This window comes from Rissa tridactyla, chromosome 5 (genome assembly GCF_028500815.1).
Source record: "Rissa tridactyla isolate bRisTri1 chromosome 5, bRisTri1.patW.cur.20221130, whole genome shotgun sequence".
Classification (NCBI taxonomy): Eukaryota; Metazoa; Chordata; class Aves; order Charadriiformes; family Laridae; genus Rissa; species Rissa tridactyla.
In genome coordinates this window covers 72,160,845-72,174,070 of record NC_071470.1, presented here as the reverse complement: position 1 = coordinate 72,174,070, position 13,226 = coordinate 72,160,845, and the positions used below count along the sequence as shown (strand labels likewise).

Genomic DNA, 13,226 nt, shown 5'->3' with positions numbered 1-13,226 from the left:
ATGGTAGAGTTCTTCTTATCTCCTGAAGAGAAACATGACAGATAGTGTTGGAGCTACATTAATTTGTGTGTGGTGTGTGTGCAAAGCCCTGTATGAAATTCAGAGGTAGCAGGCCGACGAATGCAAGTATGCATGCAGAAACCCCAGTGGTGCAGTGCCAGGGATTGATGCACTACCCACAGCCTCCAAACAGGGGTGTTTGGCACCTGGTGTGTGGGCAGAAGAAAGGTAGATCACACAGAAAAAGCTCTCATAAGATATGGGGCAGGATCCTGATGCTTCCAAACCTGGGCATCTCATCTGCATAAGGTAGAATTTTTTTAAATGGAGCCCTTGCTGACTTTTATTGTTATTAAAAGCATGTTAAGTCAAAGTAGTATTAGTATGCTGAGCTTTACAAAGTGGTGTTTGACTGACACTACCACTATGGAATTAAGATCTGATTACTTCCAGGGTGAGCAACAGATACCTAATTTGGTTATTCCTGCATCTCATACTGCCATTCACAAATGAAACAAATATATTAAAAGAAAAACAAAGCAGATGGTGTTATGGACTTAGCAAAATAGTTATATTCATTAGGTTAATTCAATAAATTACTTATTTTTATGCTTTGATTATTTTTTCAGATTCATTCATGTTTTCTGATTTGGAATACCTTCAAGAGCCCCTTCCCTCCAACTAGTATCTCCAAGATCAATCCAAGAAAATGCGTCCTCTTACCTCACTTCAAGATGCGATATACAAAAAGATAACCTAATGCTAGAAGCTGAGTATTCTCTTAATACTTTTTAAAAAAAACCAAACTTGAAACTAAGCTAAATGGAAAACACTGTTCCAGACCACTGAAGGGTCAAGTCAGCAAGACTGGAGACTTAAACTGGAGTAGGCTGGAGCCATACAACCAATGGTGAATTTGGAGGCAACGGGGCAACAAATGCCCAAGGTAAGCAAAAATGCCAATCTATTGTTGTACCTCTGTATATTTCCACGCACTTAACTGATGCTTGTTAAGACTTGCTTATAATGCTCACTGTTAAGCATGAGAAATAACCTAACCATCAGAAAAAGGTTTTGGAAGACGTATTGTTAAAGTGCTCACACAACACTTATGTGGCAAATACTCACTCAAACGTTTTTCTGGTTGCAGTTTGATGTATATTTGTGTGGCTGTGAAAAAGCAACTCGTTGTGATTACTGTAAGTCTAGTTCTGTGGAAAATCCATCTGCTCTTTTGGTCTGCAGGTCATAATTGCCATGGTAATTGGCTCTGAAATTTTAACTCTCAACACTTCAGAGGTCTGCCACAGTGAACTGTCAGATTGGCTCAACCTACTTGGTTACTAGAGGTTAACATGTGCATCAGTGCTTGTGTATCCAAAATTAATTATAGTTGTGTGATTTTAAGGAAAACTTTGATTCAGAATGGAACACTTGCAGGGAGTTACTTCACTTTTTTTTTAAACACAATTTATCAGCATAACACTTAAACTAAGATATATAATTTTTTAATGGAACAGGTGGAGATTCTCTTTTCCAGCTTAATGAACCCTCTAAGCAACTATTTTTTCCTTTCCTTTTTTTTTTTTTTTATGACCCAAACATTGAACTTGAAGACATAGCTGTTTATATTTTGCTGCATCAAGGTTTGGGCTGTCTCTTAGCTATGAATGCCTTATGCTCTTATGTGGATGTAGAGCAGAAATGTTCTTCAGCCTAATTTGGGACAGGGAGTATTAATAAAAGATGTGTAAAACACAGAGGGGGGAAAAATAGACAACTTCCATTTTTTAGTTGTCGTTATGTTACCATAACACTGGACTAATGGTGATAAATCAAGATGTCTAAGATCTTTCACTGATATCAAGCATCCATGTCTTATTGACTGTCTGATCTCTACTGTTAGTCATAACTTGCTTAATATTTGAATACAGTAGGGTTTTTTTAAACTGGAATATGAGTGTAGGAAGGCAGCTACTTGGCTATGTTTGAGGCACAATGAAGCTACTTCAGCAAGTAAAACTTTGTTTTTGTTTAACAGTTCTTTGAACTTGATTCTAAATATCTCGTATAACTAACATTGATCCAAAACCCATCAAAGTCAACTGAAAGGTGATTGCAGGACTTAAGAGCTTTGAATCAGGTCCTAAGAGCTGGAAAAACAAACACTGCTTTTCTGCAAGTAGATATGAAAGCATTTCTGCCAATTTTAACATGTAATACGAGCCCCTGTGTCTACATGCTTACAGGACTGGGCTTCAATGACATAAGAAAGTAAGAAAGATTAAATATTTTAAAAGCCAGTGAAACAGAAAAGGGAGAAAATGATTCTTGTACTGTGCACAAAGCAAGAATAGGTATGAGCAAGGTGGTCAGAACCATTGCATGCAGTCTGGATTTAGTCTGTCACCACTTTAATGTCAGATTTCCAAAACTTCAAAATACATCATCCATTTTTTAATGAATTCATCTTGTGGTGTACATTCATATTTCTGATAAACTATATACTACCTCACAACAAACTGAACAATAGAAGCAGGTTGAGCATAAATACATGGGAAAACAATTCCTCAATTTTTCCTGCCCAACATGCTCTTGAGTTAAAAATTGCAATTGAACATGTTCATCATTCCATTTATTTTAATGGGAAAATTTGTCTTACCTTCCAGGACACTTGATGGAAATAGCATATAATCTCTGAGTTTTACACAGACCTTCTGCACTGGCACTGTTCCTTATAGAACAAATGCCTAGATTTGATTAAGGATGGAAAAAAATGCAAATTTTGTGAGCTTTGCATGCTTGTGTATGTGTGAAGATATACACACAGGTTTCAGTGGATAACTTGGGTTATTGATTACATGGTTCTACCAAAGAGCATAACTTGGCATAAGGGCTTTGAATCTATCAAGAACAGAAAACCCCTTTCTGTCTGTAAGTGATTATTCAGCAATATCTTTGTTACTGATTAGTCCAGTTATATTTGTCAAGAAATACCCTGTTGGCTTGAGAAAAATAATCTGGACATACTTAGGTTCCTGAAAGGGCAATTCCCAGTAAAACTTTGTTAGTAACGACCACACCAGGGGCTTAGTCCTCACTACAGAGAACATTTCCACAGAGTACTGTGGTGTCTAGTGTACATGGAAACTCCCGTATGAAAAGTCCTTATGCTTAAAAAAAAAAAAAAGCCATTCATAAATTAATAGCAAATGACTGTATAAATCTTGTACTAAACCAGAGAAGTGTACTACTACTGCCTGTGCACTTCATTTTTTCGAACGTGTTGATGTGAAAAAAGATACACCAGAACACAAGGAAAACACTTAAGAATGAAAAGCGCAATCCTATTTTATGGTAGCTAAGAGTGGGTAAGCAATTAATCTTCATGCACAGTGGGACTCAGTAAGTTGCTGATATTTTCCTGAGAATTTGGGAAAAAAAAAAAAATCAGAAACAGTAAATAAAGCTTTAAGCATCTTAAATTTAAGTAACTATTTAAAGGGACAAGTGTCCAAAATATTAAAACTGCAGTAGTAATTCCAACAGAAACTTTGTTTTTTTAAAATCCAGTAGCATTTTTATCTAGCCTGAGCAAGAACTGAGCACCTGCAAGTGAAACTGAATAGGATTGGTCCCAAGCAAAGTGAAAACTGCGTAGGCTGCTTTAATTTTTCTAGCTGTAAGAAATTGCTTAGCAGTAAGCAAACGTCCTACAGTCAGTGTGCTTTTACTGATCTCCCCCGGTACTGTCCGCACGTGGCATGCACTGTATGCTAAGTTTGGGGGTGAAGGGGAGGAAACTTCCGTCTGTTCGAAAAGATGGAATATCAATAAGCCCCTTCTACAACACGAAGGGAGGGTCGCGTTAGCTTTGAAATTCTGCATCTGCTCCTCTCCGCGCTGAAATAGCTTCCCCCTCGGGAGGAAACGTGTATTTCTGGTTTTCAGCCGGATCGTTGCTGGGGGGCAAGGCTCTTGCAGGAGCCCGTGCGGGCTCCTCCATCCCGGCAGTGAGACGAGCCCCGTCCCCCGCCCGGGAAGGCTGGGCCGAGCCTGCCGGGCTGCCGCCGGCCGCCTCAGGTGCCTGCTCCCCTCTGCCTCTACTTACATCTCCCCAGCTCCGCCTCGCTCCTTCTGCCCCGCTCGCTCCGGCTCTCATCTGCCTCCCTTATTTTCTGCCCTTAATCTCGCCGCATCCTCTCGCTGTCGCACCGCCCGAGGGACCGAAGCTGCGGCCGTGCCTGCGCCGGGAAGGGGGTCCGGGGGCAGAGGGGAGCGGTGCGAGGGGACCAGCAAGCCCCGGCTCGCCAGCCCGCCCCGGGACGCGGGTCGCTCGGGCTTCTCGCGTCCCAGCCCGCACCTTGCCGCCGTGCGCGGCGTGCCGGCACCTCCGACCCTCAGCCGGGGGCGGCGGCCCCGGCAGCAGCGCTGGGGGAGGGCCCTTCTCCCCCCCACCCCCAAACCCCGGGCGGCGCCCCCGCCCCGGCCCTTTAGTAGCCACGGCGGGGCTGGGAGTGGCGCAGAGCGCAGGGTGGCCCGCAGCAGCCGGGCTATGGCCGGGGGGCCACGGGGGGTTCCGGCCGCGGCGGTGTTGCTGCTGGGGCTCCTGAGTGCACGGGGGACGGCGGAGCCCCCCCTGGAGCCCGATGCCTCCTCTATCCTGGTCTCTAAGCGGGGGCTGCGCGTCCCCCTCGGCCGCTCCGTCTCGCTGGACCCGGCGGCGGACCTAGTGTTGCGGGTGCGGCCGGGGGACAGGTGTGCGGTGGCAGTGCTGGGGAGCGGGCCGGGCCCGCAGCGCGCCGGAGCCCTGCATCCCTCACGCTTCCCCTGCGCCTTCGCCCGCGGGCAGGTCACCTACACCCACTTCGGGGCCCGCAGCCCCGGCCGGTACCGTTTACGCCTCCAGCTCCGCTACGACTCGCCGCGACAGACCCTCGTCGTGCCATTCACGCTGGAGGTGGAAGTGCTCTTCCAGCAGCTGCGTCTGCTCAGCCGCAACCTGCCCCTGCCCGTGGAGAAGCTGCGGGGGCTCAGCGTCCCCCTGGACGGCAAGGTGCTGGGCTTCCCCGAGGGCGAGCCCGGCTGGCGGTGCCGCCTCACCCTGCTGCCCCCCGAAGCCGCCGGCGCCGGCCCCCTTCCCGCCTACGGGCGGCTGCTGGATGCCGAGGGGCGACCCCTGCCCGCCGGCTACAGCGAGGACTGCTCGGCCGTACTGCAAGCGGGGGTCCGCTACCAGCACACGGCGGCCACCGCCACCCCGGGACAGGACTGTATCCCGGCGCGGGTGTCTGTGCTGCCCGCCGCTGGCCCGGAGCAGTGGGAGTACTTCCAGGTGCTGGTGCGGATCCGCGAAGGGGTCGACAACACGCCACCCAAGCCCAGCTTCCTGGCGCTGCTTATGATGGAGGTGGACCAGTTTGCGCTCACTGCCCTCACCTTGGATATGCTGGCTGCAGAGGACCTGGAGACCCCCCCGGACCTCTTGGTCTTCAATCTCATCTCCTCCTGGCCCAGTGACCCACGGCAGCAAGGCTTCCTGCTCAGCACCGATGACCCCAGCCACCCCCTCATTGCCTTCTCGCAGCAGGAGGTGAGGGAGCTGAAAATTGCCTACCAGCCCCCTACCCTGGACTCTGACCAGGAGAGGCTTTACCAGGTGGAAATGGAAGTTCTGGATCCTGAAGGTGCCTCTTCAGAGCCTTTTGCTTTTGTGATCCTGGTAAAGCCCATGAACACGTTGGCCCCTGTGGCCACTTTCAGTCATGTGGCTGGCCCACAGCTGATGCTCTTTGAGGGCCAGTCACGGCCCCTCTCTGGCACCTTGGAGATCAGTGATGAGGACAATCTGAAAGAGGTGAAGGTCTGGGTCGCACGAGGCCTGCGATATGGGAAACTCAACGTACTGGGTGTACCGCCCAGCCGCAAGTATTTCACTGCTGCAGAGCTAGCAGCAGGGCAGGTGATTTACCAGCATGATGGTAGTGAGCACAGCTACAGTGACAACATTGTTTTCCGCATGGCAGACGGGCAGCACCAGGTTGAATTTCTGTACCCCATCACCATTGCTCCTGATGATGATCAGCCACCGCTGCTGAATGCAAATACAGGACTGGTGCTGAGTGAGCACCAGACTGTCCAAATCTCACCTTTTGTCCTCAGTGCCACAGACATTGACTCTGACGATGCTTCTATCCGGTTTGTCCTGGTCGGGGACTCTGCAATGTCCCTACTACACTCCTACCGCTTTGGTGAGCTGCTGCTGCGTCAGGCAGAGCAACCAGCCTCTTATGCGAGCAAAGAAAGTGGAGCAGGGTTGGAGAGTGACTCCTCTTCCTCCCCCTGGCATTTTGTGGAGGATGAACACATATATGAGAGGGTGGTGAACGAGTGGCTGCAGCAGGACATCCTTGATGGGAGGCTGTTCTTCAGGCACATGGGACCTCACAGCACCAGCCCAGTAATGGGCCGCATTGTGTTCCAGCTGCAGGATGACAATGACCCCCCTAACTGGTCAGGGGAGCATGTGTTCACTGTCAAAGTCCAACCGGTAGACAACCTGCCACCTGCGCTGTACCCAGGTACTAGCCTGCAGATGACAGTGCAGGAATACCAGCTGACTGTCTTTAAGAAGCACTATTTACGGTACACTGATCTGGATACAGATGACAGGGAGCTGAAGTACACTCTACTGACACCCCCAACTGACACAGATGAGAACCACTCTGTGGTCACTGGAGAGATTGTGTTGGCTGACAGTCCTGAGGTGTCCATTAAAAGTTTCACCCAAGCCCAAGTCAACCACCACAAGGTGGCGTATCGACCTCCAGATCAGGAGCTGGGGATCACACCACGAGTGGTTCAGTTCACATTCCTTGTAGAGGACTCAGCTAGCAATTCTCTACAAGGTACCTTTACTCTCTTCCTGCAGCCAGTGGATAACCGACCACCTCAGATCACCAATACAGGCTTCGCTGTACTTCAGGGAAACAGCTTCCTTCTCACCAGCAATCAACTGGATGCCACAGATGAGGACACATCTGCAGGCCAGATTGTCTTCACTGTAACTCAAGCTCCAGTGCATGGCAAACTACGTTATCTGGAGGAGGGTCTGATAGTGCAAGGGGAATCTTTCCTGCTAGATGATATTGCTGGTGGGCGCATCTCCTACAGGCACAGCGGTGATGAGGTTGACAGTGATTCTTATCAGTTGGAAGTGAGTGATGGAGTCCATCATGTGCCAATCACAGTCAAGATTGCTGTGCAGCCTGTGGATGATGAAAACCCAAGTATTGCTCTGCCTGGTGGTCACAGGTGGATGGGAGCAGCCATTGATGTCCTGGAAAATGGTGCTACTGAAATGACTACGTTGCTTATCCAGGTTACAGATGAGGATACAGATGACTTGATGCTGACCTTCATTGTGCAGGATCCACCCAAGCTGGGTGACATCCTTGTGGATGGAGTACAATCAGAAAAGTTTACCCAGCACGACCTCATCAGCGGAGCGGTAGCCTACGCTCACACCAGTGGAGAGATTGGCTTGAAAAAGAGGTATGATTCCTTCAATCTCACCATTTCTGACCTCTCTCGTGAGTGGGTGGTGGGAGGCAGCACAGTACAAAGGGTGCGTGTGGCTGTAACTATATTACCTGTGGACAGTATTGCACCTGAAGTGATGGTTGCGTCAGAGCCACTCAGTGTCCTCGAGGGAGGGAAGAGTACTCTAACTCTGGATCAGCTGGATGTGGAGGACATAGATACTCCCAGAGATGACATCTTGTGCATTGTCACAGTTCAGTCCACTTCAGGTTATTTGGAGAATGTTTCTCCAGCCCCAGGGTCTGAGAAGTCCAGAGCCGGTACTGCCATTAGTGCTTTTTCCATCAAAGATGTTCGCCTGGGCCATGTCAACTACGTGCAGAGCATTCACAAAGGGCTGGAGCCTATGGAGGATAGATTTGCTTTCCAATGCTCTGATGGTGTTAACTTCTCACCTCACCAGTTCTTCCCCATTGTCATCATCCCCACCAATGATGAAAAGCCAGAGCTGTTTGTAAACGAATTTGTTGTGCTTGAGGGGATGAGCCTGGTGATTGACACCCCTATCCTCAATGGAGCCGATGCAGACATGCCTCCAGATGAACTGCGTTTTGTTATTGCTGTCCCTCCTAAGCATGGGCAGATTGTGCAGCAGCTGTCCACAGGCACTGTGCCTGTTCACAGCTTCACCCTGGAGGAGATCCGGGAGGCTTCCAGCATTGTGTATGAACATGATGACTCGGAGACGAAAGAAGATAGCTTCCAAATTCAGCTGACAGATGGGCACCACACAGTGGAGCAAAATGTGCCGATTATGGTGATCCTGGTAGATGATGAGACCCCCAGGATGGCAATCAACAATGGTCTGGAAGTAGAGATTGGCAAGTCAAAGGTCATCTCTAGTCGAGACCTTAAAGCCACAGACATTGATTCAGAGGACAAGAACCTTGTTTATGTCATCCGTTTGGCACCTGTGCAGGGTTTCTTACAGCATCTGAACAGACAAGAGGAAGTGCTGCACAACATTACGCAAGGCACAAACTTCACACAAGATGATTTAGACCAGGGTTTTATCTGGTATGTTCATACTGGCCTACCTGGAGTGCGTGATCTGATTAAATTTGATGTTACTGATGGCATTAATGCCTTGATAGACAGGTACTTCTATATTACTGTTGGTAACATTGATATAGTTTTCCCAGAGGTGATCAACAAGGGTGTAACTCTGAAAGAAGGTGGAAAGGTGACACTCACAACTGATCTGCTCAGCACAAGTGATGTTAACAGTCCTGATGAAAATTTGCGTTTCAGTGTCACCCGGTCCCCAACCCGGGGCCATCTAGAGAATTCAGACAGTCCTGGAGTACCTGTTGTTTCCTTTACTCAACTCCAACTTGCCGGCAACAAGATTTACTACATTCATACTGCAGAGGATGAGGTAAAGATGGACAGTTTTGAGTTCAAAGTGACAGATGGCCGTAACCCAGTCTTCCGTACCTTCAGGGTCTTCATCACAGATGTGGATAATAAAAAGCCAATTCTAACTATTGGTGACCTGGTTGTTGAGGAAGGGGAGACCAGGTTGATCACCCCTTTTGAGCTGACTATGGAAGATGGGGATACACCTGACCATTTACTCCTATTCACAGTCACTCAGGTTCCGGTGCATGGCCAGATTTTGTACAACAACAGCTACCCAGTCACCAGCTTCACCAAACAAGACTTGAATGAGAATCTTATCAGCTACAGACATGATGGTACGGAAACCAACCAGGATAGTTTCTCCTTCTCTGTGACTGATGGGACCCACACAAACTTTTATGTTTTCCCTGACACTGTCAAGGAGGTCCACCAACCCCAGATGATGAGGATTCAGATCAGTTCACTGGACAACAGAGTACCACAGTTAGTGGTGAACAAGGGTGCCCCTACTCTGAGAAGGCTTCCAGCGGGGCACCTAGGCTTCCTGATCACTAGTAAGGCGCTAAAGGCAGAGGATCGAGACAGTCCGCACAAGCTGTTGAAATACAAAATAACAGATGGGCCGGAGCATGGCTTTGTCGTTAATACCGGCTTTGGAAATGAGAGCGTTAGAACATTTACACAAGGTTGGTGCTGACGGTTGTATTTGCTTATAAACATTGGGCTCAATGAGCTGTTGTTTTGTGTTATATTTTTTGAATCTTTTTTTTCAGGGGATTTAGAAAAGAACGTGTTTTAAACTATGAAGTATATGCAAATGATCAGAATGATAATACATGTATTTTAGAAATGAAGGTTTGTTTTATCTGTGAAGATACAATAGAACAGTTCTGTGTTGTATGCGCATGCATTAATGTGTTTCCTGCTGTGTTAAATGCACATCTTACTGTGTACATAGCACGGTGCTGCTCCTAAGAAGATGGGATACAATCTGGTGATTTGCAGATCCCGCACCAGTTTCTTTTTGAAGACTGAATTACCTATTTGCCTGCCTGGAAATTAAACCCAGGCCCAAAAATCACTATTGTCTTCAGAGAAAATTGTTTGGAAAAGTGCTTAACATGTCTGCACATCACTGGATCTAGTATTTAAAAAAAAAAAAAAAGGCAGGAGACACCCAGTGTAGCCTCAGTAGTTTGGGTGACGTTTTGTGTGATTCTGTTCCACAGAGAAAGCTCAGTAGGTAGGGAGGCCTCCTTTAGGTCAGCTCCACCAAACCATCCTGGATGCAGAGGGAAGAGCCTCAGTGGATGGTGGGGCGCAGTGACAGCAGCCAGACTTTCTATAAATGTTCCTGTGCTCCAGCTGATCTTATGGAGTTTACTGGGTTTAGAACCGTCATTCATCTGTCCTGGATAGAATAGTATGCTGAAAGTGCTCGCAAGGAAACTTCCAGCCTAGACTTGGCCTACTTCCAAGGTTCTTTGACTATCAGCAGGGAGGACAATGTTTACCAAAATTCTCATTAGACACTATAATAGGATTAGAGGTCTCCGTTATTTTTATGTGCTCAAGTATGTTACCTTTCTTTTGCAAGAGAAAACAATCTGGGGAGAGAAAAAATCTTCTATCTCCATTTTATGTATTTATCTATAACTTCCAAACTTGTAGCTTTAAGATTATGATAACACAGTTTATTTTAAAAGGTCTGCAGTTCATCTGCCAAGCTAGTGTTGTGAAAAAGCATTTGCCATTCCTTCAAGAATGTTTCATACATTTTCAGTTGACAGAAAGCACCCAAATCTGCCATACCAGAACAAGAGCAACTGTTAACCCTAGGGGAGTAATATCTTGGAAGATCAGAATTAGCTCTACAACAGCTTAATGCTGAATGGATCATAAAGTACATTTACATATGTCTCAAATGTTTTTATATCAAATGAAATTGTTGTTTATTTAACTAAAATAAAAGCAGAAGAATTCTCTGAAGTCTTCATATAGATGAAATGTGGCACAGAATAATAACCTGCAACTTTAGTGTAATAGAAATATCCCAGTGTTTTTCCCCTGTTCTCTGGGAATATCAAATAAAAATTTGGTCTAAAAAATAAAAAAAAAAAAAGGTCCCTTTTAGACCTATTTGTGATTTGTTTAATATGTTCTCATATTCAATGACAATGTACCTGCAACAGTTTTGTAAGTTATAGAAGAACTTAAAAAACTGATTAAAGTTAAATTTATCTTTAAAAATTGGGTAGATCTTTACTCCAGATAGATTCTAGTTACTTATAGCAAAGTAATTCTTCCTAATGTGCTGAAACAAGGATGTGACTTTGAGTATAGACCTGTATAAGAAGCCATGCCACATTATACCAGTTTGGTTGCTGAAATGCTTTATCCACAAATTAGACGACTTACTAATAAGTAATCAAATAGTAAAGGTAGAATGAACTGTGTCCTATATTCTGTAGTAAAATTCTATCATGATTAATTTAGCATATTCTTTTCTTAGCTGATATTGATGAAATGAAGATCAGCTACATCTTGAAGGAAGGTAATAATGCTACCAGTGACATCTTCTATTTCTCCATTGAAGACAATGGTAAGATTAAGATGCTTAATTATACATATCTTAAAATTACACCATCTGGAAGACTGTTCACATTAAACAAACAATTCATCTATTATTTCCTTATAAGTAATGTGTGAAAGTGCCATGAACACATAGGAACACAAATCAGGATATTTTGTCCATTTTAAGGTATAATGTCACAATTAATGCAAACTGCTATGGCAAGCTATGAGCTCTTAATGAGATATACTGTTGTCACAATGCTTTTTGTTCAGTGGCCTTTATGGAGGACTGTTGGCAGTGACAGTGGGTCCCTTGTGGTCAGCTGTGCATGTTGAGAAAATTCAACTGTGCAAGGTGGAGCATTGATGGTTTTGGAATCATGGCCAGCTACTGAACCAAAAGAGAAAATTAATGCTAACCTTTGTTAAATAAGGAGAGTTCAGTTGATCTAGATCTTGGCTGAGAGCCTGGCAAAATGGTAAGATAGGCTGGTTAAGTCCATTTTGCTCTTATTTATACAGAAACACATCCCTGTTTTGCGTAGATAGTTATTGTGTCAAAGGCTTCAGTGGACCAGCGATTATTTATATAAACTGATATGTGTATGTTGCATTTTTTGCATATTCCTTTGATGACTCTTATTTTAAAATCTGTTTTGTTCTGTTTGTTTATTGTTTTTCTTTCCTGTAGGCTACAGTATTTTTCCCCAATTATCCACATGAATTAAGTTCACTGAGAATTCATCAAACTTGTACAGAAGTTCCTTTTAATTAAAGGCAGACAGCAAGAGTCATAAAATAAGTTTGCAATTTAGTTAAATATCTTCTATGTAAGGATCTGCCTCCACAATAATCTCTGTAAATTTCCGTACTAGTTTGATGTAATCCTCAGTGCATAGAACATGTCAGAATAGCATTCTAACACAGTATTTGACAGAAAATTACATTTGTGAGTATTTCCTAACGGGCCTCAAAGCAAGTCTTGAAACACCATTAAAATATTTTGTCCAAAATTGACAGACTCGATAAAAAGAAATACACATTGATAGTTATGACAATAGTCACCGAAAAGCAATAGCTTCTTTGAGTTTGCTAAGGCTTCCTATCCCAGTTATTGCAAACCAGAAATTGTGTGTCTTGATCTCTTGAAAACCAGTTAGTACATTCTATCTATAATCAGTCTGTTTCTGTTCTCGTAGCAGTATAAATCATTGCAGTTTTTTGTCAACCATTTGCTATAAACCAATCCAGCCACAGAGAAGTATGTGCCTGAGAAATAAGCATTCTGTTATGGATTAAGAACTATCTCACAATTTGGTTAGCCAAGACATTTTGATTAGCTGCTGTTCAAAATGAACCTGTTCATTTTATGACTTGAAGATGAACGTGAGCACCTTGGATATGACTTCAGTGTTTTCCTTGTCTTAGGGCAACACTTAATCTTTTGAGGCAGTGCACTGAGGGTATCAGTTAGCAAAACAATGAAATGCGACTTGCTTATTTTCAATTGCCTAAGAAGTAATTGAACATTTGGTATTGTCACTTTGCTCAGATATGAAAGATTATGTAGCTTAAGGGGCATAAAATTTTTTTTTCAATTACTAGATCAACCACACCTCTGGTTCATTGTGATCCTGTCAGGGGCAAGTTTCTCATGTTTGCAAAGGACAGTGGAATACTAGGCAGCT

At 45.0% G+C, this 13,226-nt stretch overlaps 1 protein-coding gene across 1 annotated transcript in view; it reads left to right on the top strand.

The window, feature by feature from the left end:
• The first annotated feature begins 4,555 nt into the window (after positions 1–4,555).
• The window catches only part of FREM3 (FRAS1 related extracellular matrix 3), a 65,615-nt gene continuing 56,944 nt past the window's right edge, over positions 4,556–13,226 (top strand). Inside the window, exons 1-2 of the mRNA XM_054204310.1 lie at positions 4,556–9,650; positions 11,477–11,566. Coding sequence (XP_054060285.1) covers positions 4,556–9,650; positions 11,477–11,566 — 5,185 coding nt within the window. The remainder of the gene's footprint in view (positions 9,651–11,476; positions 11,567–13,226) is intronic.